At 45.1% G+C, this 23,274-nt stretch overlaps 1 protein-coding gene across 1 annotated transcript in view; it reads right to left on the reverse strand.

The window, feature by feature from the left end:
* LOC126285376 (uncharacterized) overlaps nt 1-17,716 on the reverse strand; it is a 70,030-nt gene extending 52,314 nt beyond the window's left edge. The window contains exons 1-2 of the mRNA XM_049984702.1: nt 17,547-17,716; nt 17,392-17,467 (exon numbers count right to left, since the gene is read on the reverse strand). Coding sequence (XP_049840659.1) covers nt 17,392-17,467; nt 17,547-17,627 — 157 coding nt within the window. The 5' untranslated portion in view covers nt 17,628-17,716. The remainder of the gene's footprint in view (nt 1-17,391; nt 17,468-17,546) is intronic.
* Nucleotides 17,717-23,274: the final 5,558 nt, after the last annotated feature.

Below are 23,274 nucleotides of genomic sequence, written 5' to 3' on the forward strand. Positions count from 1 at the left end.
TGTGAGAGAAGGGCAAACTGAGTTTCGCACGAGCGAAGCTTTCTGAAACCATGCTTCAAAAAAAATGTGTGTGGATTCCTAAGCGACCAAACTGCTTAGGTCATCGGTCCCTAGACTTCCACACTACTTAAACTAACTTATGCTAAGAACAACAGACACACCCATGCTCGAGGGAGTACTCGAACCTCCGGCGGGAGGGGCCGCGCAGTCCGTGACATGACGCCTCAAACCGCGCTGCCACTCCGCCGGGCAACCATGCACATTCGTAGACGTAAGCTTCTCGGTCTCAAGAAAATTTTTATATTCGAACCGACAATATGTTCAAGTGTTCTGCAGCAAATCGACGTTAGGGATATTGGTCTGTAATTTTGCGGGTCCGTTCTTTTGACCTTCGTATATACAGGAGTCACTTGCGTATTTTTTCCAGTCGCTTGGGACTTTATACTGGACGAGAGATTCGTGATGAATGCAAGCTAAGTAAGAGGCTAATGCCGTAGAGTACTCTTTGGAAAACCGAACTGGGAATTCATCCGGACATGGTGACATATTCGTTTTTAACTCCTTCTGTTGTTTTTCTACGCCAGGCATGCTTATTACTATGTCTTCCATATGGGACTCTGTTCGATGTCAAGCGATAGTACATCTGTACGATTCTTCTGCATGAACGGTTCCTTAAATGAGACATTTAAAACGTCGGCTTTCGCTTTACTGTCTTCAACTGCCACATCAGACTGTTCAATAAATGATAGAATGGAAGCCTTAGATCCACCTAGAAATTTTACATAGGCCCAGAATTTTCTCGGGTTCTCTGCCAGACGTTTTGCTAAGGTATAACAGTGGCAGTAGCTGTGCGCTTTGTGCATAAATATTTTCACAGACCCACGAATCCCTACTAACCTTTGCTTGTCGTCATGTACGCGTTCTCGTTTGAACCGAGAGGGCAAGAGCGTCTGCTTCCTCAGCAGTTTCCGAATCTCGTTATTAAACCATGGTGGGTCTTGTCGTTCCTTAATCCACTTACTAGGCACATAATTTTCCAGACCACGATTTACAATCTGCTCAAACTTTGCCCATAATTCCTATATGCCGATCTTAGTGAAACTAAAAGTTGTCGGTTCACCATCTAAATGAGATGCTAACAACTATTTATCTGTTCTTTCTAGCACAAACATCCTCCTAGCCTTTTTAACTCATTTATTGACTTTCGTAACCCTAGTTAATACACACATCAAAAAAAGTATTGAATCACCCCGGTTCCCAGATTTCCTGAAGATAGACCTTGACTGTGGATACTGTATTACAGACACAGTCCCTTTGACTGTTCAGAATGTCACTAAACACGCCCAAAGATCTATATAACCTTGCATGAGCAGCGCCTATTAGACGGAGGGGGTCCGACAGCCGATCGGTTCCAGTCATTCCACCAGGAAGGAGGTACACGGCTCGCGTTGTCTGGAGTTCGACCATGCCTTAACGGTCAATACGGCGGTTCGATCGCATCCACACCGTTACTTTGTGCCAGGGAGGGCTCTCAACAAGGGAAGTGTCCAGGCGTCTCGGAGTGAACCAAAGCGATGTTGTTCAGACATGGAGGAGATACAGAGAGACAGGAACTGTCGATGAGATGCCTCCCTCAGGCCGTCCAAGGGCTACTACTGCAATGGATGACCGCTACCTACGGATTATGGCTCGGAGGAGCACTGACAGCAACGCCACCATGTTGAATAATGCTTTTCATGCAGCCACAGGGGGTAATGTTACGACCCGTAACTATGCGCAGTAGGCTGCATGATGGACAACTTCACTCCTAACGTTCATGACGAGATCCATTTTCGCAACCACGACAGCATGCAGCACAGAACAGATAGACCGAGCAATATGCTGAATAGACCCCTCAGGATTGGCGTCAGGTTCTCTTCACCGATGAGTGCCGCATATGCCTTCAACCAGACAATCGTCGGAGACGTTTTTGGAGGCAGGGGGTAATGTTACGACCCGTAACTGTGCGCAGTAGGCTGCATGATGGACAACTTCACTCCTAACGTTCATGACGAGATCCATTTTCGCAACCACGACAGCATGCAGCACAGAACAGATAGACCGAACAATATGCTGAATAGACCCCTCAGGATTGGCGTCAGGTTCTCTTCACCGATGAGTGCCGCATATGCCTTCAACCAGACAATCGTCGGAGACGTTTTTGGAGGCAACCCGGTCATGCTGAACGCCTCAGACACACTGTCCAGCGAGTGCAGCAAGGTCGAGGCTCCCTGCTATTAGGAGGTGGCATTATGCTGGGCCGACGTACGCCGCTGGTGGTCATGGAAGGCGCCGTAACGGCTGTACAACACGTGAATGCCATCCCCCGACCGACAGTGCAACCATATCGGCAGCATATCGGCAAGACATTCGTCTCCATGGACGACATTTCGCGCCCCCATCGTGCACGTTTTGTGAATGACTTCTTTCAGGATGACGACATCGATCAACTAGAGTGGCCAACATTTTCTCCAGACATGAACCCTATCGAACATGTCTGGGATAGATTGAAAAGGGCTGTTTATGGACGACATGACCCACCAACCACTCTGAGGGATCTACGCCGAATCGTCGTTGGGAAATGGGACAGTCTGGACCAACAGTGCCTTGATGAACTTATGGATAGTATGCCACGACGAATACAGACATGCATCAATGCAAGAGTACGTGCTACTTGGTATCAGAGATACTGGTGGGTACAGTAATCTGAAGGTCTCACTGTATGATAGTACAATATGATACTACAACACGCAATGTATGGTTTTCATGAGGAATAAAAATGGAGGAAATGATGTTTTTGTTGATCTCTATTCCAATTTTCTGTACACGTTCCGGAAACCGAGGTGTTGGAAAACTTTTTTGATGTGTGTATAATGACATCGTAATCGCTAATATCTGTTCCTATACTGCCGTTATCGATAATTTCCGGCCTGTTTGTGATTACAAGGTCCAAAATATTTCCAGTGCTTGTGGGGTGCGAAATAGCTGCTCAAGAAAGTTTTCAGAAAACGTGTTCAAAAGTACCTCGTATGACTGCCTGTCTGTACCCCCGCAGTGAGTCCATAGACATTCTAGTAGGTTAAGGTTGCCTCCAATTAGTAAAGCATGATCTCGGTATTTACGCGATAGGACTGTCACAGCAGAATCGGGTGGTCGGTAAAAACATCAAAAATTAACATGGTTTCACCTAGACGTATTATGCGCCGTCAGATAATTTCATTATCACACTCAACTTCGACCCCAGTAGAGACAATATGTTTGTAAACTGCATTGAACACTCCCCCCCTTATGGACACTAATCTGTTTTTCCGGCATACATTCCATGACTCGCTAAATATCTCAGAGCTTTGCATATCGGCTTTCAGCCAGTTCTCGGTCCCAAGAATAATTTGAGAGCAAGAATTTTCCTGGAGGGCAGTAAATTCGGGAACTTTTGTTACAAATACTTCGACAATTTACTGATAAAATTTTGGCTGTCAAAGTGTTTTACTCTGAACGTGGTCTGACATCCCATGCTACGTATCAACTGGCGAGTGTTCATCAGAGAACCTTTAACTACTGTCTAGCCTAAAAAACCCTCATGTGCACTCACAAGCAGTCTGCTACCCGAGCAGCTGCTTCCTTTGTGTAGTGCATCTTTGACCTATCAAGGGGAGCCCTGCAAATCCCCAGCCGATAACGCAGGTCTAGAAATATGCAGCTACGACCGTCACAGAGTAGACGAATCCTTTGGCTGAGAGCCTCCACTCGCCTCCGAATCAAAAGACTGCTATCAACTCGGGGAACGATGATGGCCTCAGATCCATCCCAGCCCTGAACGCAATATGCCTAAGGTGTTCCATAACGCGCCTAACGTCTCAGCTCCCGATAACTGGTAAACCGTACCCCCCCTCCCCCCCCCCTCCTCAAAAAAAAAATCTCGTACCTGCTTGAATCCTGCTGAGGAAGCCGACACTTGCTCACTCACAGGTCGAATGGGCGAGGCCAGATGGCTAGTCTCCACGGACATTCGCTCTCCCCCTCGAGTGAAGGAAACGTGTTCCACTGCTGTGAGTGTGGAACCATAGTCCCTGATACACTGGGACGTGCCTTTGTAGAGAGCCCGTGGGCGAAACAAGCGGCACCTGAGGTCTCCCAAAGGACACGCCAGATTCTCCGGCACATCCTACCCCTCCTAGCAAGACTAACTAAAGAAGTAAACAATGAAATCAGACACACCCTAGATCAGCAACTTTCTACCCTCCTGAACTGTCACCAATAGACACTGATGCCCAAAAAAGCTATATAGCTGGCTGTTAAGAAGAAATGAAAACTGTGCTACAGACTACCTGAATTTACACTTAAAAAACGCGAGCTTACACCTCTGAAATGGAAACACGCACGAAATTTTAGAAATATACACTCCTGGAAATGGAAAAAAGAACACATTGACACCGGTGTGTCACACCCACCATACTTGCTCCGGACACTGCGAGAGGACTGTACAAGCAGTGACCACACGCACGGCACAGCGGACACACCAGGAACCGCGGTGTTGGCCGTCGAATGGCGCTAGCTGCGCAGCATTTGTGCACCGCCGCCGTCAGTGTCAGCCAGTTTGCCGTGAAATACGGAGCTCCATCGCAGTCTTTAACACTGGTAGCATGCCGCGACAGCGTGGACGTGAACCGTATGTGCAGTTGACGGACTTTGAGCGAGGGCGTATAGTGGGCATGCGGGAGGCCGGGTGGACGTACCGCCGAATTGCTCAACACATCGGGCGTGAGGTCTCCAAAGTACATCGATGTTGTCGCCAGTGGTCGGCGGAAGGTGCACGTGCCCGTCGACCTGGGACCGGACCGTAGCGACGCACGGATGCACGCCAAGACCGTAGGATCCTATGCAGTGCCGTAGGGGACCGCACCGCCACTTCCCAGCAAATTAGGGACACTGTTGCTCCTGGGGTATCGGCGAGGACCATTCGCAACCGTCTCCATGAAGCTGGGCTACGGTCCCGCACACCGTTAGGCCGTCTTCTGCTCACGCCCCAACATCGTGCAGCCCGCCTCAAGCGGTGTCGCGACAGGTGTGAATGGAGGGACGAATGGAGATGTCTCGTCTTCAGCGATGAGAGTCGCTTCTGCCTTGGTGCCAATGATGGTCGTATGCGTGTTTGGCGCCTTGTAGGTGAGCGCCACAATCAGGACTGCATACGACCGAGGCACACAGGGCCAACACCCGGCATCATGGTGTGGGGAGCGATCTCCTACACTGGCCGTACACCTCTGGTGATCGTCGAGGGGACACTGAATAGTGCACGGTACATCCAAACCGTCATCGAACCCATCGTTCTACCATTCCTAGACCGGCAAGGGAACTTGCTGTTCCAACAGGACAATGCACGTCCGCATGTATCCCGTGCCACCCAACGTGCTCTAGAAGGTGTAAGTCAACTACCCTGGCCAGCAAGATCTCCGGATCTGTCCCCCATTGAGCATGTTTGGGACTAGATGAAGCGTCGTCTCACGCGGTCTGCACGTCCAGCACGAACGCTAGTCCAACTGAGGCGCCAGGTGGAAATGGCATGGCAAGCCGTTCCACAGGACTACATCCAGCATCTCTACGATCGTCTCCATGGGAGAATAGCAGCCTGCATTGCTGCGAAAGGTGGATATACACTGTACTGGTGCCGACATTGTGCATGCTCTGTTGCCTGTGTCTATGTGCCTGTGGTTCTGTCAGTGTGATCATGTGATGTATCTGACCCCAGGAATGTGTCAATAAAGTTTCCCCTTCCTGGGACAATGAATTCACGGTGTTCTTATTTCAATTTCCAGGAGTGTACTATGAAGAAAAAATAGGAAATGATGAACGCTTAACTTCCCGGTTACAAAAACGCGAGATTAAAGCTCTTAAACGGAAAAACACGAACGAAATTTAATGAAAACTGTTATTGAATTAATCCGCCAAAATGTTGCTGCTGGTGTGGGAGCACTGTCCGCCACTTACCGCAGATGGTCAAATTACGAGAGTTTCAGCGGAAAACTATTTTTTTCGGAACGAAGAAAACATACAGCAGTCATATTGCACTGACAGTTAAACCTTGCAAAAGTGGCCGATAGATGATGAAATAAGGAAACTACTGGCAAAGACCCTTAGCCAATTTCACCATCAGGCACTCCTACATATACCATGGAGACACACCGATACCAAAAGCAGAAGCATATGCACCGTATATACTCGAAGTGCTAGATGTCCCCTGCGATGTCTGTCGGACATCCACCGAGGCCAGCGGTACCAGGCAATTGTCCCCCGCACATGCTGGGCCGATGAGTGATCGGAGCCTCCTCTGTGGACAACAGTCACTCTCCGAGCTGGTGTACAAAGTCTGGGTTGGTTCTTCCGTCGGATAACTGTACTGTTTCCGCCTGAGCCTGCTTGCTGCCGTGGTTACTCCAACTAGTTGCGACCATCTCCAAGAATGTTTGATTTCTGAGCTCTGTCGATGAAAATTCGTCGTCAATAGCGAATTAAGTTACCGTTCTCGAAACCGATATCAACTGCAATATCCGATTTTACACGCCAAAAAACGATGATATTTCCAACACTTCTAGGCTGAAATCATCGAGTAGCATGTTAAAATTTCCAGGATTTCATCCGTTTTCAGTGCCAACGACCTTGCCACTGGTAACATCGCTTCCCATAGGATCATTGAAATTAAGCGCTGTTGGGTTCGGATAGCACTTGGATGGGTGACTGTCCACGTCTGCCGAATGCTGTTGGCAAGTGGGGTGTACTCAGTCCTTGTGAGGCCAATTGAGGAGCTACGTGATTGAGAAGCAGCGGCTCGGTCACGAAAAGTGACAACGACCGGGAGAGCGGCGTGCTGACCACTTGTCCCTCCGCATCCGCATCCAGTGACGCCTCAGGGCTGACGATGACATGGCGGCCGGTCGGTGCCGTTGGGCCACCAAGGACTGTTCGGACGGTGTTCTTGTACAGTTCATTTGTTTTCACACGGTTTTCCGGATTATCTTATCATTTACATGACTGTTCTCGGTAACAACTGCATAGCAGTATGCTACCGATCGCCTGCACAGTATAGTTCTGAAGATAAAGAATGGAAATTATATCTTTAGAGTGCCGAAACTTTAGCGTGGAACATGCTGCAAACCATTGACTAACGAGAAAGTTATCTCGTCTACCAAGGTTTTCTACGGGAAAACTCAAAAATAGACGAAACTGCTGGTTTCACTGTTTTTTTTTTTTTTAACAAATATCAATGTCAGTGATATAACACATTCCAGATCATCCTTGTACTTTGCGAAGCCAACTAAGATTTTAATGGTTCAAATGGCTCTGAGCACTATGGGACTCAACTGCTGTGGTCATTAGTCCCCTAGAACTTAGATCTACTTAAACCTAACTAACCTAAGGACATCACACACATCCATGACCGAGGCAGGATTCGAACCTGCGACCGTAGCAGTTGCACGGTTCAGGACTGCGCGCCTAGAACCGCGAGACCACCGCGGCCGGCACTAAGATTTGTATGTTTCTCATCTCTAGAGAAACAGAAAATGTCTTCTCCACTGGTGTTTCGCCGTCTCTATGCAAACTACATATTATAATCGATTTCTCCCAAACAAAAAAAGGCGGAATATGTGTAGATTGGCAGTACACCTCACAGTCGAACAAGAGGCTTCTGTTTCCAGTCTGCAGAAATCAATTACGGATGAACGAAAGACTCAAGAACAGGACGCTCCCTGCAAGTCGTCAAACATATTTGTCGGAAAGTCTGGCACCTCTGGTAAAGTTGTGAAATACCTGACTATTCGTCACGGATGAAGAAGTGAACGGTAAACAGTGGTGTGCTTTCAAACATCCTGGATATGCCGGCACCGTCTGAAAGGGGTCCTAGGCTGACGAGGGGAGGCCGCCAATTGTGAAATTCAGATTCGGTTCATACTGCTCATAATAGAAGCTCATGGCCAGAGGTGTAATGTGGCAAAGCACCAAGATGCACTTCTCAGCCATTGTCGAGAAAATCGTGTTAAAAGAAACAGTTCCGGTGAAACACTCTCTACGATTAAAAATTTTCTACAGCGTCGTGGCGCAGCGGTAAGCGCTCGGGTTCGTAATCCGAAGGTCACCGGATCGAAACTCGCGCCATGCAACCTTTTTTTTTGGTATTTGTTTTTTGTAATTCAAATGTGTGTATATATACACAGACACACACACACACACACACACACACACACACACACACACACACACACACACACACACATATATATATATATATATATATATATATATATATATATATATATAATTCCCGGCAATCAGTTGCAACTATTATGAATATAATAAGGTGTTGAAAGTCGTTTGTCGTGGAAAACTGGTGACTTTGAACATCATTATGTTTTCCGCAAACAAAGTTGTATTTCACAAATGTTATTGTCTTCATAATGTTAACCACGTATAGTTAACGGAAGACGTAGGAAAGATATTCCGAAACGAATACGTATAGCGTAAGTCAAACGTTCGAATTAGAATAGAAACCCCACGAACACAAATTTGCTGTGGCAGGTATGAAATATAAACTCCGTTACTCGCTCGTTACACTTGAAGGACAGATGTTGAATGGGCCGAAACGAGCCGCCGCATAACAGCGTAGTTGCCTGCTAACTTCGAAAGAAGATAGATGCGGTCCCTAGCGCAACTTATGACATCGTCAAAAATCAGTGCGGACGTGAGAGCTTTGCTACACCCTGTTAAGCAAACGGAAAAATGGAGGCGGTACAACTGGAGAGCGATCCGCCTTCACCAACATGCATAAGCAATTCAGCATGGCGCGAGATTCTATCCGGCGACCTTCGCATTAGGAACCCGAGCTCTTACCGCTGCGCCACGACGCTATAGAAAATTCTTAATAGTAGAGAGTATTTCAGCGTAACGGTTTATTTTAACTGTCTATTTTCTCGACAACGGCTGAGAAGTGCATCTTGGTGCTTTGCCACATTACACCTCTGGTCATGAGCTTTTATTATGCGCACTGTGAATCGAATCTAAATTTCACAATTGGCGGCCTCCCCTTGTGAGAAATATCAGGATTATGTAGGAGAAACATTACACTGGTCAAAACTGCTCTCTGCCGATACGGTAAACAGCGGTATGCTTTCAAACATTCTGGATATGCCCGCACCGTCTGAAAGGGATCCTAGGCTGGGTAAAATCAGGCTTATGTAGGAGAAACATTACACTGGTCAAAGCTGCTCTCTGCCGATACGGTAAACAGCGGTGTGCTTTCAAACATTCTGGATATGAAGGCACCGTCTGAAAGGGGTCCTAGGCTGAGTAAAATCAGGCTTATCTAGGAGAAACATTACACTGGTCAAAGCTGCTCTCTGCCGATACCTACATTCCTCCATGATACTATACCCGGTGGAAACTTTTAGCACTGAAATGCAGTCTACTGTGCGATTATGTTCGTCCGATTTTGCACTAAGTGTTAAACGAGTTAGGGACCGATGATCTCAGCAGTTTGGCCCCGTAAGTCCTTACCACAAAATTTACAAATTTTGTTATACGAATGTTATTTGATGTTAAGGTTTTCCAGAACAAATTCTTTGCATACCTTCAGCTAGTGTGTTAGACTGGTCAAAGCTGCTCTTCGACGCTTTTCACTGCTTATACTTTCGTACCTACTCCCACTGCAAACTTTTATGGTCTGTCGTTCGTTGGATTTAGTATCAAGTCAGAGACGTTCACAGTACTGCTTTTGAAAAAATTGACGGGATTTCTGCATTGCTATATAATCTAGTTCTCAACAATTTGACGACGGAGTTCACTCAAAAATTATTCCTAAAAATGCTTACAGTTCGTGCGCAAAGACTGGAGAGTGCAGCGAACGCGTGCAAAGCTGGTAGCCCGTGCAGTTGCGATAACCACTGCTTATGGATGGCTCAGTGGTAAGAGCATGTGACTAGTAATCTGGAGACACAGGTTTGAATCCCATCCCGGCACGAATTTTCAACTTTCCCCATTGATGTCAATGAACGTGTAGCAGCGACGTGTAGTAATTGCTTTGTGGCACTAGTTGTGTCTTTCAGATGATAGTCTGTCCAGTGGTGTCATTGTGAGTGCATCGACAACAACGTTGCTGCTGAAGTTGTTGGAACGTGTTCTTCTGGGTCTGCAAATTTTATAATAGCTGTCTCTAAAATGGTTTGTAAGTAAGCTGTTTAGGTTTTTTTATTGGTAACGCCGCCGCCACTTAGCGCTCTGTATAAAAATCACTGGCTGTGCTGTGCGCAGTCTGTGGCTAGTTTGCATTGTTGTCTGCCATTGTAGTGTTGGGCAGCGGCAGCTGGATGCTAACAGCGCGTAGCGTTGCGCAGTTGGAGGTGAGCCGCCAGCAGTGGTGGACGTGGGGAGAGAGATGGCGGAGTTTTGAAATTTGTAAGAATTGGTGTCACGAACTGATATATATATATTTTGACTACTAAGGTAAATACATTGTTTGTTCTCTATTAAAATCTTTCATTTGCTAACTGTGCCTATCAGTAGTTAGTGACTTCCGTAGTTTGAATCTTTTAGTTAGCTGGCAGTAGCGGCGCTCGCTGTATTGCAGTAGTTCGAGTAACGAAGATTTTTGTGAGGCAAGTGATTTGTGAAACGTATAGGTTTATGTTAATCAGGGCCATTCTTTCGTAGGGATTTTTGGAAATCAGATTGCGTTGCGCTAAAAATATTGTGTGTCAGTTTAAGCACAGTCGTGTATAAATTGTTCTAAGGGGACGTTTCAGGTTCAAATGGCTCTGAGCAGTATGGTACTTAACAGCGGAGGTCATCAGTCCCCTAGAACTTAGAACTACTTAACCTTACTAATCTAAGGACATGACACTCATCCATGCCCGAGGCAGGATTCGAACCTGCGACAGTAGCAGTAGCGCGGTTCCAGACTGAAGTGCCTAGAACCACTCGGCAATGGCTGTCTCTCAGTAACATAGAATCAGAATTAAGTTTGTTTTAAGCTCAGCGAAAACGAAGCTGAAACCTGTTGCATGCTAAAGGAGGCTTTTGGTATGCATGCTTTGTTCCAAGCGGGAGCATTTGAGTGTTTTAAGTGACTTAAAAATGGACGGGCGTCTGTAGGGGGATGACAAACACTAGGGCCGACCGTTATCGTGCTCAACTTCGGAAACGATCGTGAAAATGCTTGAAGTAGTCCACAAGGACAAAAGACAAACGATCGATGATGTTTCCGAAATCGCTGGAAGTGCATGCGGGACATGGTGACACATTCTAGTCGATGCATTGAACATGAGCGAAATTGCCGCCAATTTCGTTCCTCGTCATTTGAATGTAGACGAGCGAGACCACCGGGTTCAGATGTTCACTGAACTGCAAACGGCAATTCGAGGTGACCCAGATTTCCTCTCCAAGGTCGTAATAGCCGATGAGTCGGCTGTTACCTTGAAACAAAACGGCAGTCTTCACAGCAGAAGACACAATCCTCACCGCGGCCCAAAAAAGCGCACCGAGTTCGCAGAATTACCAAGAAATGCCAACGATTTTTTTTATATTCATGGAACTGTCCGTAACGAATCTGTTCATTGTCGTCAGGGAAGTACAGCTGCGTCGTCTCGAGAGAACTGAGGAAAGATGTTAAGCTCGAGTGGCTTTAGAGATGGCAGAATAAAAGCTTGTTGCTGCAGCGTGACAATGCGCCTACACAGACATATAAGGGAATTACTGAAAGACAAAAAAGAACCATGATAAGCACAAGCCACCCACCACACTCACCTGATATAGTCTCTTGTAATTTCTTCCTGTTGCAGTAAATGAAATTGAAGTTAGGAAAGGGGGAGTATCGACCCCATAGAAGATAATTTGGAACACGATTCATGCAGCACATTTACAGTATTGCCTCCAATAATGGGAAAATCGCTGTGAACATTGCGTATAAGCGCGAGGAGACTTCTCTAAAGTTGACCATGGAAATTAAGATTCGAGGTAAATTTTGTGATTTTTAAGGAAATATTCCTGAAAATTTTTGGTTGTACCTTGCAAATCGCGCACCATCCGTGACGTCGGCAAATGACAAAAGGACACATTTGTAACGTCGGGAATACACCGCATTCCCTGTACGTGGAAAAGACTACATGAGAATGATTGGGCAGTCCATCAACACGAGGATCATTGAGCGTAAACGGTACTGCCGACTGGGATAAGTAGGGAAATCAGCTGCGGCGAAACGTTCACTGATTGTGATGGTCCACATTATAAAATTCGACGAGCACAACTACCAAGCCCGCTTGTTTCACGGTATTCACAGAAATCCACAGACATGACAAAAGCTTCAACAAAAAAAGAGGAAAACCTAAAAATTACTCGGATCCTGGATTCCCGTGTTGCGGCCAACGACCGTTCAAATTAACGAGGGGAGAACCACAGCGATAATGACCGAGGTTAAGCCCTCAGACGTCGGCGCGACAAGTGTATGTAATTACGAAATGCAGTTCCTGTGTTGTTCAGAAGTACGGTGCAATGATCCTACGGACTTGCATGCACCATTGCGGCAACTACAGCCGTTATGAAATACAATAATTGAATTTGAAGTTGCGAATCACCAGCTGTATAATGGAATGACGAAAATGAAAATTTGTACCTGACTAGGAATGCAGATTGTAGACACATGGTAGACGACGTATTGAAGTTTGGGTCTAGCCGTGAGTCGTCCTCGGATAGCCTAATGGTAAGGCGACACATAGAAAATGTTGTGGGGAAGGCTAACCAAAGACTGCGTTTTATTGGCAGGACACTTAGAAAGTGTAGCAGATCTACTAAGGAGACAGCCTACATTACGCTTGTCCGTCCTCTTTTAGAATACTGCTGCGTGGTGTGGGATCCTTACCAGATAGGACTGACGGAGTACATCGAAAAAGTTCAAAGAAGGGCAGCACGTTTTGTATTATCGCGAAATATGGGAATGTCACAGAAATGATACAGGATTTGGGCTGGACACCATTAAAAGAAAGGCGTTTTTCGTTGCGACGGAATCTTGTCCCGAAATTCCAATCACCAACTTTCTCCTCCGAATGCGAAACTATTTTGTTGACACCGAACTACAAAGGGAGAAACGATCACCACGATAAAATAAGGGAAATCAGAGCTCGTACGGAAAGATATAGGTGTTCGTTCTTCCCGCGCGCTATACGAGATTGGAATAATAGAGAATTGTGAAGGTGGTTCCATGAACCCGCTGCCAGGCACTTAAATGTGATTTGCAGAGTATCCATGTAGATGTAGATGTAAGCCGCTCGCGGTAAGCGGGAAACCCATGTTCGGTATAATATTTTCATTGCCATCATCTCATTATACAACTGACTGTTGACCGTCATCGTAACTGCGAATACATTTCAAATATGTGTAATATCCGGTTAGAGCCCGGCTCCAGCCGGCCACCAGTAGTGGAGGGTGACGTTTGACAATGTCAGCAACTCGTGCTAGAGAAAAGTTTAAAAAATAGTCAAACAAACATCGGCCGATGAACCCGAGGCGTAAACTAGCAGGCAATATATCGACAAATGGCCACGAAAGCCTTAACAATTTTGTTCACAGTTTATGTCGTTCACACACCATGGTATAACTAGTATGTTCACTATTATAAGCTAGTGTAGATCCCTCGAGCAAAGAACTGTGCTCAGTATCTGAAAAAAAAAACACAGGCTACACCTGACTACAAGAAGGGTAGCAGAAGTGATCCACAAAACCATGGATTTCGAGAACATGAAAAAAAGTGTGTGAAATCATCTGGGACTTAACTGCTAAGATCATCAGTCCCTAAGCTTACACACTACTAAACCTAAATTATCCTAAGGACAAATACAGACACCCATACCCGAGGGAGGACTCGAACCTCCGCCGGGACCAGCCGCACAGTCCGTGACTGCAGCGCCTAAGACCGCTCGGCTAATCCCGCGCGCCTCGAAAACATAGATCATGTTAAACTGAATTTGCACTTTCCTCGCGTGACATACTCAATGCCATGGAATAAGGCAGATGCGAAAGCATTTGACTCAGCACCGTGTCTTCGCTTATCAAAAGTACCATTGTATGGGATATCAAGCGAAATCTGACTCGACTGAGGAAATGTGTAAAAGTAAATTCGGCTGTACTCCTGGGAAGTGTGTTGGATTCCTTGCTGCTCATTTTGTATACAACTGATCTTGCGGACAATATTATTTCTAATTTCAGACTTTTCGCAGATGATGCAGTTTTCTACAACAAAAGTATAGTCCTTCAGCCAGACCTTGATGATGTAATTTTTCCTGATTCCAAGTTAACGCTTAGCAATATCCTTTAAATGTTGGGAGTGTCAGAAATGTAAAATTGTACGCTTCACAAAACGAAAAAAAAAATCATACGAATATAACATCAGTTATTCACAGTAGGAATTTGTAAACGCTTGCAAATACCTGGATGTAACGCTTAGTAGGGACATGAAATGGAACGGTCACATGGGTACAGGCGTGAGTAAAGCAGGTAGAAGACTTCGGTTTATCAACATGGTACTAGGCAAATACAGTCAGTCTGCAAAGGAGATAGCTTACCAGTCACTTGTATGACTAATCCTAGAATATTGTTCAAGTGCGTGGGACCCGTCCAGATACGTCTAACAGGGGATATTGAACGTGTACAGAGAATGGCAGCACGAATGGTCACCGGTTTGTTTGACCCGCGTGACAGTGTCACAGAGATCAGGAAGAAACTGAACTGGCAGTCTCTTAAAGATTGACGGAAACTGTCCCAACAAAGTTTCAAGAACTAGCTTTAAATGAAGACTCTAAATATACTCCAACGCTAAATATATCTCCCATAGGGCTTGTGAGGATAATATTGGATTAATTACAGCACGCACAGAGGAATTTCAACAATCATTTTTCCCACGCTCCGTGCGTGAACGGAACAGGAAAAGCCCTAATAATTGGTACAGTGGGACGTACCCTCTGCCTTGCTCTTCAAAGAGGTTCACAGAGTATAGATGTAGATGCAGATCTTGTTCTGCCGCCAGCATCATGCGCAGTGGCCGGAGACAGTTCTAAGTAATGTGTCTGACAACAGCTGAACATTCAAAGGTCTAAGCAGAGAGAAACGAGCGAAAACAGAAAAGCCGCCTACACCATTGATCACTGGTCGTTTTCAATACAAGTAAAATGTCCCGTATATCAACAACTGTTTCCGGCCATACGTTTATAGGTGTTCTTTTTTACAGTTTTGACTAGAACTGTTTCCTGTTAGAATGAGGGATACTTTTTTTTAAAACAGCCTGTATAGCCGCTCTAGAGATGAGTACGCCCTGCTGTCATCTACTGTATACCAAACAACGGTCCGCAATCATAGACGACCTTTAGTAACGTTTAACCGAAAATATAACAAACCCGAGAAACTATGAGAACTCTTGCATCGAGGCACCATAGCCACCTTCACTATTTTGGCAACTGGGCCATTTCTTGTGACGGATGTACCATTTCCATAAAATCTTAACATGTTCCATGTTCCAAAATTAAATTTCTGTTGCAACAGGAACTTTCCTTCTGTGGGCATAAAATTTTAGTAAAAGAAAATTGTACAAGTGCCATGTTGTGTAAATAAGTAAAAACGGACATGTGACGGAATAAAGCTCAGACAGAATATGAAATCCATCTCTGCCAACATTATATAAAAATTCTATCAAATTACTCCCAACTGGGCTCTGATATTTATTTGCTTGACGAAAAAAATTATTTCTGCAAGTGATAGAATGGGACAGGTACAAAACAATTTACTTTAAACTGTTTACTTTTAAAATATAGTTTCCAACATCAACAAGTTCACAAATTCTAAATTTTAACGAAAATACCCCAGCCTATGCAATACCATTGATGTCCAAGTCACGTAATTCAAACCTTCGACGATAGCCAGTATCAGGCACACAAAGAATTTGAAGAACATCAGTCCTTGAAACCCAGCCGGGGCAATAAACTTTAAATGCAAATCTGTTGTCTACACTGTTCTTTCTAAAGGAGGTTACCTTTGGCTCATCAGCGTCTACTTTTAGAACTTACCCTACATCGTGCTTAACTGATTTTCTTCTTGCAAATTGTACAACAGGAAAGGAAACAATTTTACTATTGGCTTCGTTATTTAGTGTGTGCTCACGAATCACTGTTGTAATTTTTTTGATTCTAGGTTAACATCAAAAGCATTTTTGGAGATGGACTGCTTTTTATAAATTATTGTATAGAGGGATAGGGTTTTCCCACAGTGTGCAGAATGAGTGTCAGATATTAAGTGGATATCAGACTTAAGCTGTTCAACTTGATCGTTAGAACAAAGTATCACCAACTTTTTTATTCTTCACATATTTCTGGCAATCTCATAAAACGTTACTGCATTCATAACCAGATATTTTCCTACCAAAATCTCATGTTGTGCTATTCGTTTGATTTCATCGCGATGAATTTACATCTGTGATGAATTAGGCCAACATTATGTAGAATGTTACTACGTTAACGAATCTATAGCTACTCCTTATGGAAGACATATTAATAAAAACGCTCAGCCTAATAAGTATCCAAATTTACTCATGACACAAAATTTTTGAATTTCTCAATTTTATGAAAGTTTGTTTCTAAATTTATTAAAATAGAAACCTGAAACTCGTTAAAAGTAGAGAATATTTAATCTTGTTCAGAATATCTTCAAATTGGTCTCTTAAGCTGTAACGGAATGGGACAAGTTATAACAAATAATTTGAATGTTAAAGATTTAAGTCACTGCTTATTTGCATGTAATATGATTTTCTCTAGTATTTCTAATTTGAGAAACATTATTGGACTGAAATTATGATTATTGTTTTTAAATAACATCAGCGTTTTAGTTGTACTGTGACACAATGATGCCATGAAACACACACAGGCCTTGACTGCACATGTGTAGAATTAAGCACGTAATAGAAGTACTAAATAATGTGTAAAAGCATATACACAGAATATCAATCGTAACATATCGTGGGAAACGTCTCTTCTGAAACTGTTGTTAAAGAACTTGCTTTATTATTAGGAGCTAGATAAGTTTTCATCCACAGTTACAAAGAAATTACAATGTTACCACCCGTATTTATACAAACTAGGCAACTTTGAGACCTACTGCAACAAATTTAATAATGAAGGATTGGAAAAAGTTTTGGTGAGTTCGGTTTCAATTTTGGTGTAATGGACCAGCACTCTTTATTTTAGGTGCAACCTAAAAACTGAGTGATATTGAAACAGTCAAAAGCAAAATTTTGATCAATTAGGCTCCACGAAATATAGTGGGACTTACCTTCGTTGACGTCGGGATTCTCGTCGACGTATACGGGCGACACAACTTCTGCCGTCAAGAATATGCTACCATAGGACTGTAAAAATAATCTCATGCAATCGACGAAGGTCAGATTACTTGAGTGACGCTCAGTTGAGAAGTGAGATGTTACTTACGATGTACACAACTGATGCGACTACACATCCCATCTTCAAGCTAAGACCACAGAGACTCTCATCTAATTCAATTGCAGGCATGATGGGCCACGGGTTTGGTACTGGTACAGTGGTATATAGTAAAAATAAACCGCTGCGTCTGTATAGACGTACTATTTATAAACTCTCTTTGACGTGGAGGGCAGTTATCTTTGCTCACCTTCACAGAGTAGAAAAATGTAAGGAGGGAGCATTCAGTTCTTAGACCATACATGCATCTATAGTCTAAGATTCAATCTTTTTTAAATTTCTTAATAGCTTTTGGACATCACTCATACAACCCCTCTCAGAGTGACTTTTACCATTTAAATGTCTAACAGCCTGAAATTGTTAAAAACACCAATTACCAATTACATTCATTTAACTTAGCGTTAAGTCTATGATCTAAGAACATTAAAATGCATTCATCAATACGGAAGGAGAGTTGACAATGCATCATAATGTAAAAAATAGCAAATAGAAAAAAAGTTTGCTATTTTCTTATAATTTTTCCCTTCTGCTATAAAATCCTATAGGAACTTATGAACTTTTATATAAAAGAGGTTGAATTTCTATTTTAATGCATTGCCGGAGGACATTAGAAGTTGCATTAGTATTGTGGTTTCTTGGTATGTTCTGTCGAAGTCTAAGAAAATATAGTTTACGTCTTCCTCACCGCCGCATTCACTTGAAGAAGAGGGCATAATGCTGAGGCGCTAGAGATGTTGCCATAATTTTCCGTAATAAATCGAAGTCGTGGTACCACGGGCGTGATGGGAGCTAGGTAGTATTGCATCGTTGTACATCTACATCTATGGACCGTCTCACAGCAACTGAATAAAACGCAATTTTAGTGCCATACGTGTTTCGCCTTTATATTCTGCGAGGCATCATCAGTGGCCTGGAATAGGTACACTTCGCCTTTATTTTCTGCAAGGCATCATCAGTGGCTTGGAATATGTACATATGATTGCTATTAAATTTACATTTTGGTCACTGTACCTATAGGTTATAAACAGCTCTGGTGGTTGGCTCAAATGTTTCAAATGGCTCTGAGCACCATGAGACTTAACATCAGAGGCTACCACTCCCCTAGAACTTAGACCTACTTAAACCTAACTAATATAAGGACATCACACACATCAATGCCTGAGGCAGGATTCGAACCTGCGACCGTAGCGCCTAGAACCGCTCGGACACGGCGGCCGACACGGTATCACATTTTCACTTTCTGTGTTGGTACAGGGCTTTTCAGTTGACCTAAAGATAAAGTAATGTTTTGGATACCAGTTATAGTTCATACGAGCAAATTTATTTCTTTCCTTCTTTTTTTTTACGTTTCTGAAACTAACCGCTGTACCGTGTTTTTCTTTTTGCTTTATTTCTTATATTTAATATTTTCGAAATTTTGTGGTTGTTATTTTAGATTTTAGTTCGTCCCCGCCCAAAATCTACAGTTTCCGGCAGTTGAGCCGTTAGGAACAATATTTATTGTTAGGAATTTATATGATTCTGTAACAGATATTTTCGCTCCGTGGGAACGGCTGATACCATCGTTGAATGCTGGCGTTCACGGCCGGTATTTGCATTACTGCTGATGCTTGTTCTATATGACAGTATTGTCTGAAAAACGTTTTGTCTACCCATATGCCCTTAAAAACAATATCAGTAATAATGCAAGTTTGCATTCTACGATTAAACGTCTTTATGGGGGGACGTGTCAAGAAAAGTTAAACTTTTCGAAAGCAGGCGGAAGAAGAAGTCTCGTTTATCCTTCAACAGGTTTCTGAGTAATTAAAGCGTCTAATGATGTCTCCTTAATGGGAAGAACAAACATTACGTAAAGAACTACGCCTTGGGCCATTGCCATATGAGTATGAATTAATTATCAGTATTAAAATAATATCACATTCACCATTTTGAAATCATTCTTGCGTTGTATTTCGGGTCTTGTGATGTCGTCAGTCAAAGTCGAGGGCTGCTATCGAAGACTCCGGTTTATCCAGTGATTCACAGATGTACACCACTGGCCATTAAAATTGCTACACCACGAAGATGACGTGCTACAGACGCGAAATTTAACCGACAGGAAGAAGATGCTGTGACATGCAAATGATTAGCTTTTCAGAGCATTCACACAAGGTTGGCGCCGGTGGCGACACCTACAACGAGCTGACATGAGGAAAGTTTCCAACCGATTTCTCATACACAAACAGCAGTAGACCGGCGTTGCCTGGTGAAACGTTGTTGTGATGCCTCGTGTAAGGAGGAGAAATGCGTACCATCACGTTTCCGGCGTTGATAAAGGTCGGATTGTAGCCTATCGTGATTGCGGTTTATCGTATCGCGACATTGCTGCTCGCGTTGGTCGAGATCCAATGACTGCTAGCAGAATATGGAATCGGTGGGTTCAGGATGGTAATACGGTCATCTTATCCACATGGCTGTAACGGATCGTGCAGCCACGTCTCGATCCCTGAGTCAACAGATGGGGACGTTTGCAAGACAACGAACATCTGCACGAACAGTTCGACGACGTTTGCAGCAGCATGGACTATCAGCTCGGATACCAATTCTGCGGTTACCCTTGACGCTGCATCACAGATAGGAGCGCCTGCGATGGTGTACTCAACGACGAACCTGGGTACAAGAATGGGAAAACCTCATTTTTTCGGATGAATCCAGGTTCTGTTAACAGCATCATGATGGTCGCATCCGTGTTTGGCGATATCGCGGAGAACGCACATTGGAAGCGTGTATTCGTCATCGCCATACTGGCTTATCACCCGGCGTGATGGTATAGGGTGCCACTGGTTACACGTCTCGGTCACCTCTTGTTGGTATTTACGGCACTTTGAACAGTGGACGTTACATTTCAGATGTGTTACGACCTGTGGCTCTACCCTTCATTCGATCCCTGCGAGACCCTATATTTCAGCAGCATAATGCACGACCGCATGTTGCTGGTCCTGTATGGGCCTTTCTGGATACAGAAAATGTTCGACTGCTGCTCTGGTCAACACATTCTCCAGCTCTCTCACCAATTGAAAACGTCTGGTCAATGCTGGCCGAGCAACGGGCTCGTCACAATACGCCAGTCACTACTCTTGATGAAGTGTGGTATCGTGTTGAAGCTGCATGGGCAGCTGTACCTGTACACACCATCCAAGCTCTGTTTTACTCAATGCCCAGGCGTATCAAGGCCGTTATTACGGCCATAGGTGGTTGTTCTGGGTACTGATTTCTCCGGATCTATGCACCCAAATTGCGTGAAAATGTAATAACGTGTCAGTTCTAGTACAATATATTTGTCCAATGAATACCCGTGTATCATCTGCATTTCTTCTTGGTGTAGCAATTTTAATGACCAGTAGTGTATTTCGTCCCAAAGACGGACAAACAAGCTATTAAACAGTTGGGTATAATGTTCTGGCTCATCAGTGTATATACCTGTATACACTCCTGGAAATTGAAATAAGAACACCGTGAATTCATTGTCCCAGGAAGGGGAAACTTTATTGACACATTCCTGGGGTCAGATACATCACATGATCACACTGACAGAACCACAGGCACATAGACACAGGCCACAGAGCATGCACAATGTCGGCACTAGTACAGTGTATATCCACCTTTTGCAGCAATGCAGGCTGCTATTCTCCCATGGAGACGATCGTAGAGATGCTGGATGTAGTCCTGTGGAACGGCTTGCCATGCCATTTCCACCTGGCGCCTCAGTTGGACCAGCGTTCGTGCTGGACGTGCAGACCGCGTGAGACGACGCCTCATCAAGTCCCAAACATGCTCAATGGGGGACAGATCCGGAGATCTTAACTTACACCTTCTAGAGCACGTTGGGTGGCACGGGATACATGCGGACGTGCATTGTCCTGTTGGAACAGCAAGTTCCCTTGCCGGTCTAGGAATGGTAGAATGATGGATTCGATGACGGTTTGGATGTACCGTGCACTATTCAGTGTCCCCTCGACGATCACCAGAGGTGTACGACCAGTGTAGGAGATCGCTCCCCACACCATGATGCCGGGTGTTGGACCTGTGTGCCTCGGTCATATGCAGTCCTGATTGTGGCGCTCACCTGCACGGCGCCAAACACGCATACGACCATCGTTGCATCAAGGCAGAAGCGACTCTCATCGCTGAAGACGACACGTCTCCATTCGTCCCTCCATTCACGCCTGTCGCGACACCACTGGAGGCGGGCTGCACGATGTTGGGGCGTGAGCGGAAGACGGCCTAACGGTGTGTGAGACCGTAGCCCAGCTTCATGGAGACGGTTGCAAATGGTCCTCGCCGATACCCCAGGAGCAACAGTGTCCCTAATTTGCTGGGAAGTGGCGGTGCGGTCCCCTACGGCACTGCGTAGGATCCTACGGTCTTGGCGTGCATCCGTGCGTCGCTGCGGTCCGGTCCCAGGTCGACGGGACGGGCACGTGCACCTTCCGCCGACCACTGGCGACAACATCGATGTACTGTGGAGACCTCACGCCCCACGTGTTGAGCAATTCGGCGGTACGTCCACCCGGCCTCTCGCATGCCCACTATACGCCCTCGCTCAAAGTCCGTCAACTGCACATACGGTTCACGTCCACGCTGCCGCGGCATGCTACCAGTGTTAAAGACTGCGATGGAGCGCCGTATACCACGGCAAACTGGCTGGCACTGACGGCGGCGGTGCACAAATGCTGCGCAGCTAGCGCCATTCGACGGCCAACACCGCGGTCCCTGGTGTGTCCGCTGTGCCGTGCGTGTGATCATTGCTTGTACAGCCCTCTCGCAGTGTCCGGAGCAAGTATGGTGGGTCTGACACACCGGTGTCAATGTGTTCTTTTTCCATTTCCAGGATTGTATATACGACGGCTGTTTGGAAAGTAAGGTCCAGTAGGTAGCGGAATGGAAACGACACCGAAAATCCAATGAAGCTCTGCACAAATGTGATCGCGTCACGTTGTTCTTCAGTTCTGAGCACACAGTGAGCACGAGGAGATGCGTAGAACAATAGCCTCTCCCGATAATCATAGGTGCCGCCTGAGAAATTTCTCCTGATGCATTCAGCCCACACAATGCAACCGTCCTGTACGTCCTTCTTCATGACAGTTGAATGATGGCTTTGAGCACTATGGGACTTAACATCTGAGGTCATCAGTCCCCTAGAACTTAGAACTAATTAAACCTAACTAACCTAAGGATATCACACACATCCGTGCCCAAGGCATGATTCGAACCTGCGACAGTAGCGGTCTCGCGGTTCCAGACTGAACCGCCTAGAACCACTCGGCCACTTCGGCCGGCTTCATGACAGTTCTCAGTCGCATACTGCAGGGGCAATCAGGAAGCTCCTGCAGCGTCTTCGGTGGGAAGTCTTTGATCACCCACCATACAGTGCGGACTTTGCTCTCTCTGATGTTTATCTTGCTCACGCAAACCGCTGACTATTAAGACAACATTGTGGCAAAGGAAACGAATTCCACACCGGTCTAGAGAGTGGCGAAAACCACAGGTGGTTGCGTTTTATGACTGCGGTGGTGGAAAGTTGTTACAGCGCTACGACAGATATGTAAGTCGGGGAGGTGACTAAGTAGCTGGAAGGGCACCATGAGCTCGGATCCAGTAGCGGAAACAACCATGTACAATTTAAATGCACCGGAATAAATGAACAGAGTACAAATTCCAGTGTTGGTAGCAGGTTAGT

Source organism: Schistocerca gregaria, chromosome 8 (assembly GCF_023897955.1).
Source record: "Schistocerca gregaria isolate iqSchGreg1 chromosome 8, iqSchGreg1.2, whole genome shotgun sequence".
In the NCBI taxonomy this organism is placed as follows: Eukaryota; Metazoa; Arthropoda; class Insecta; order Orthoptera; family Acrididae; genus Schistocerca; species Schistocerca gregaria.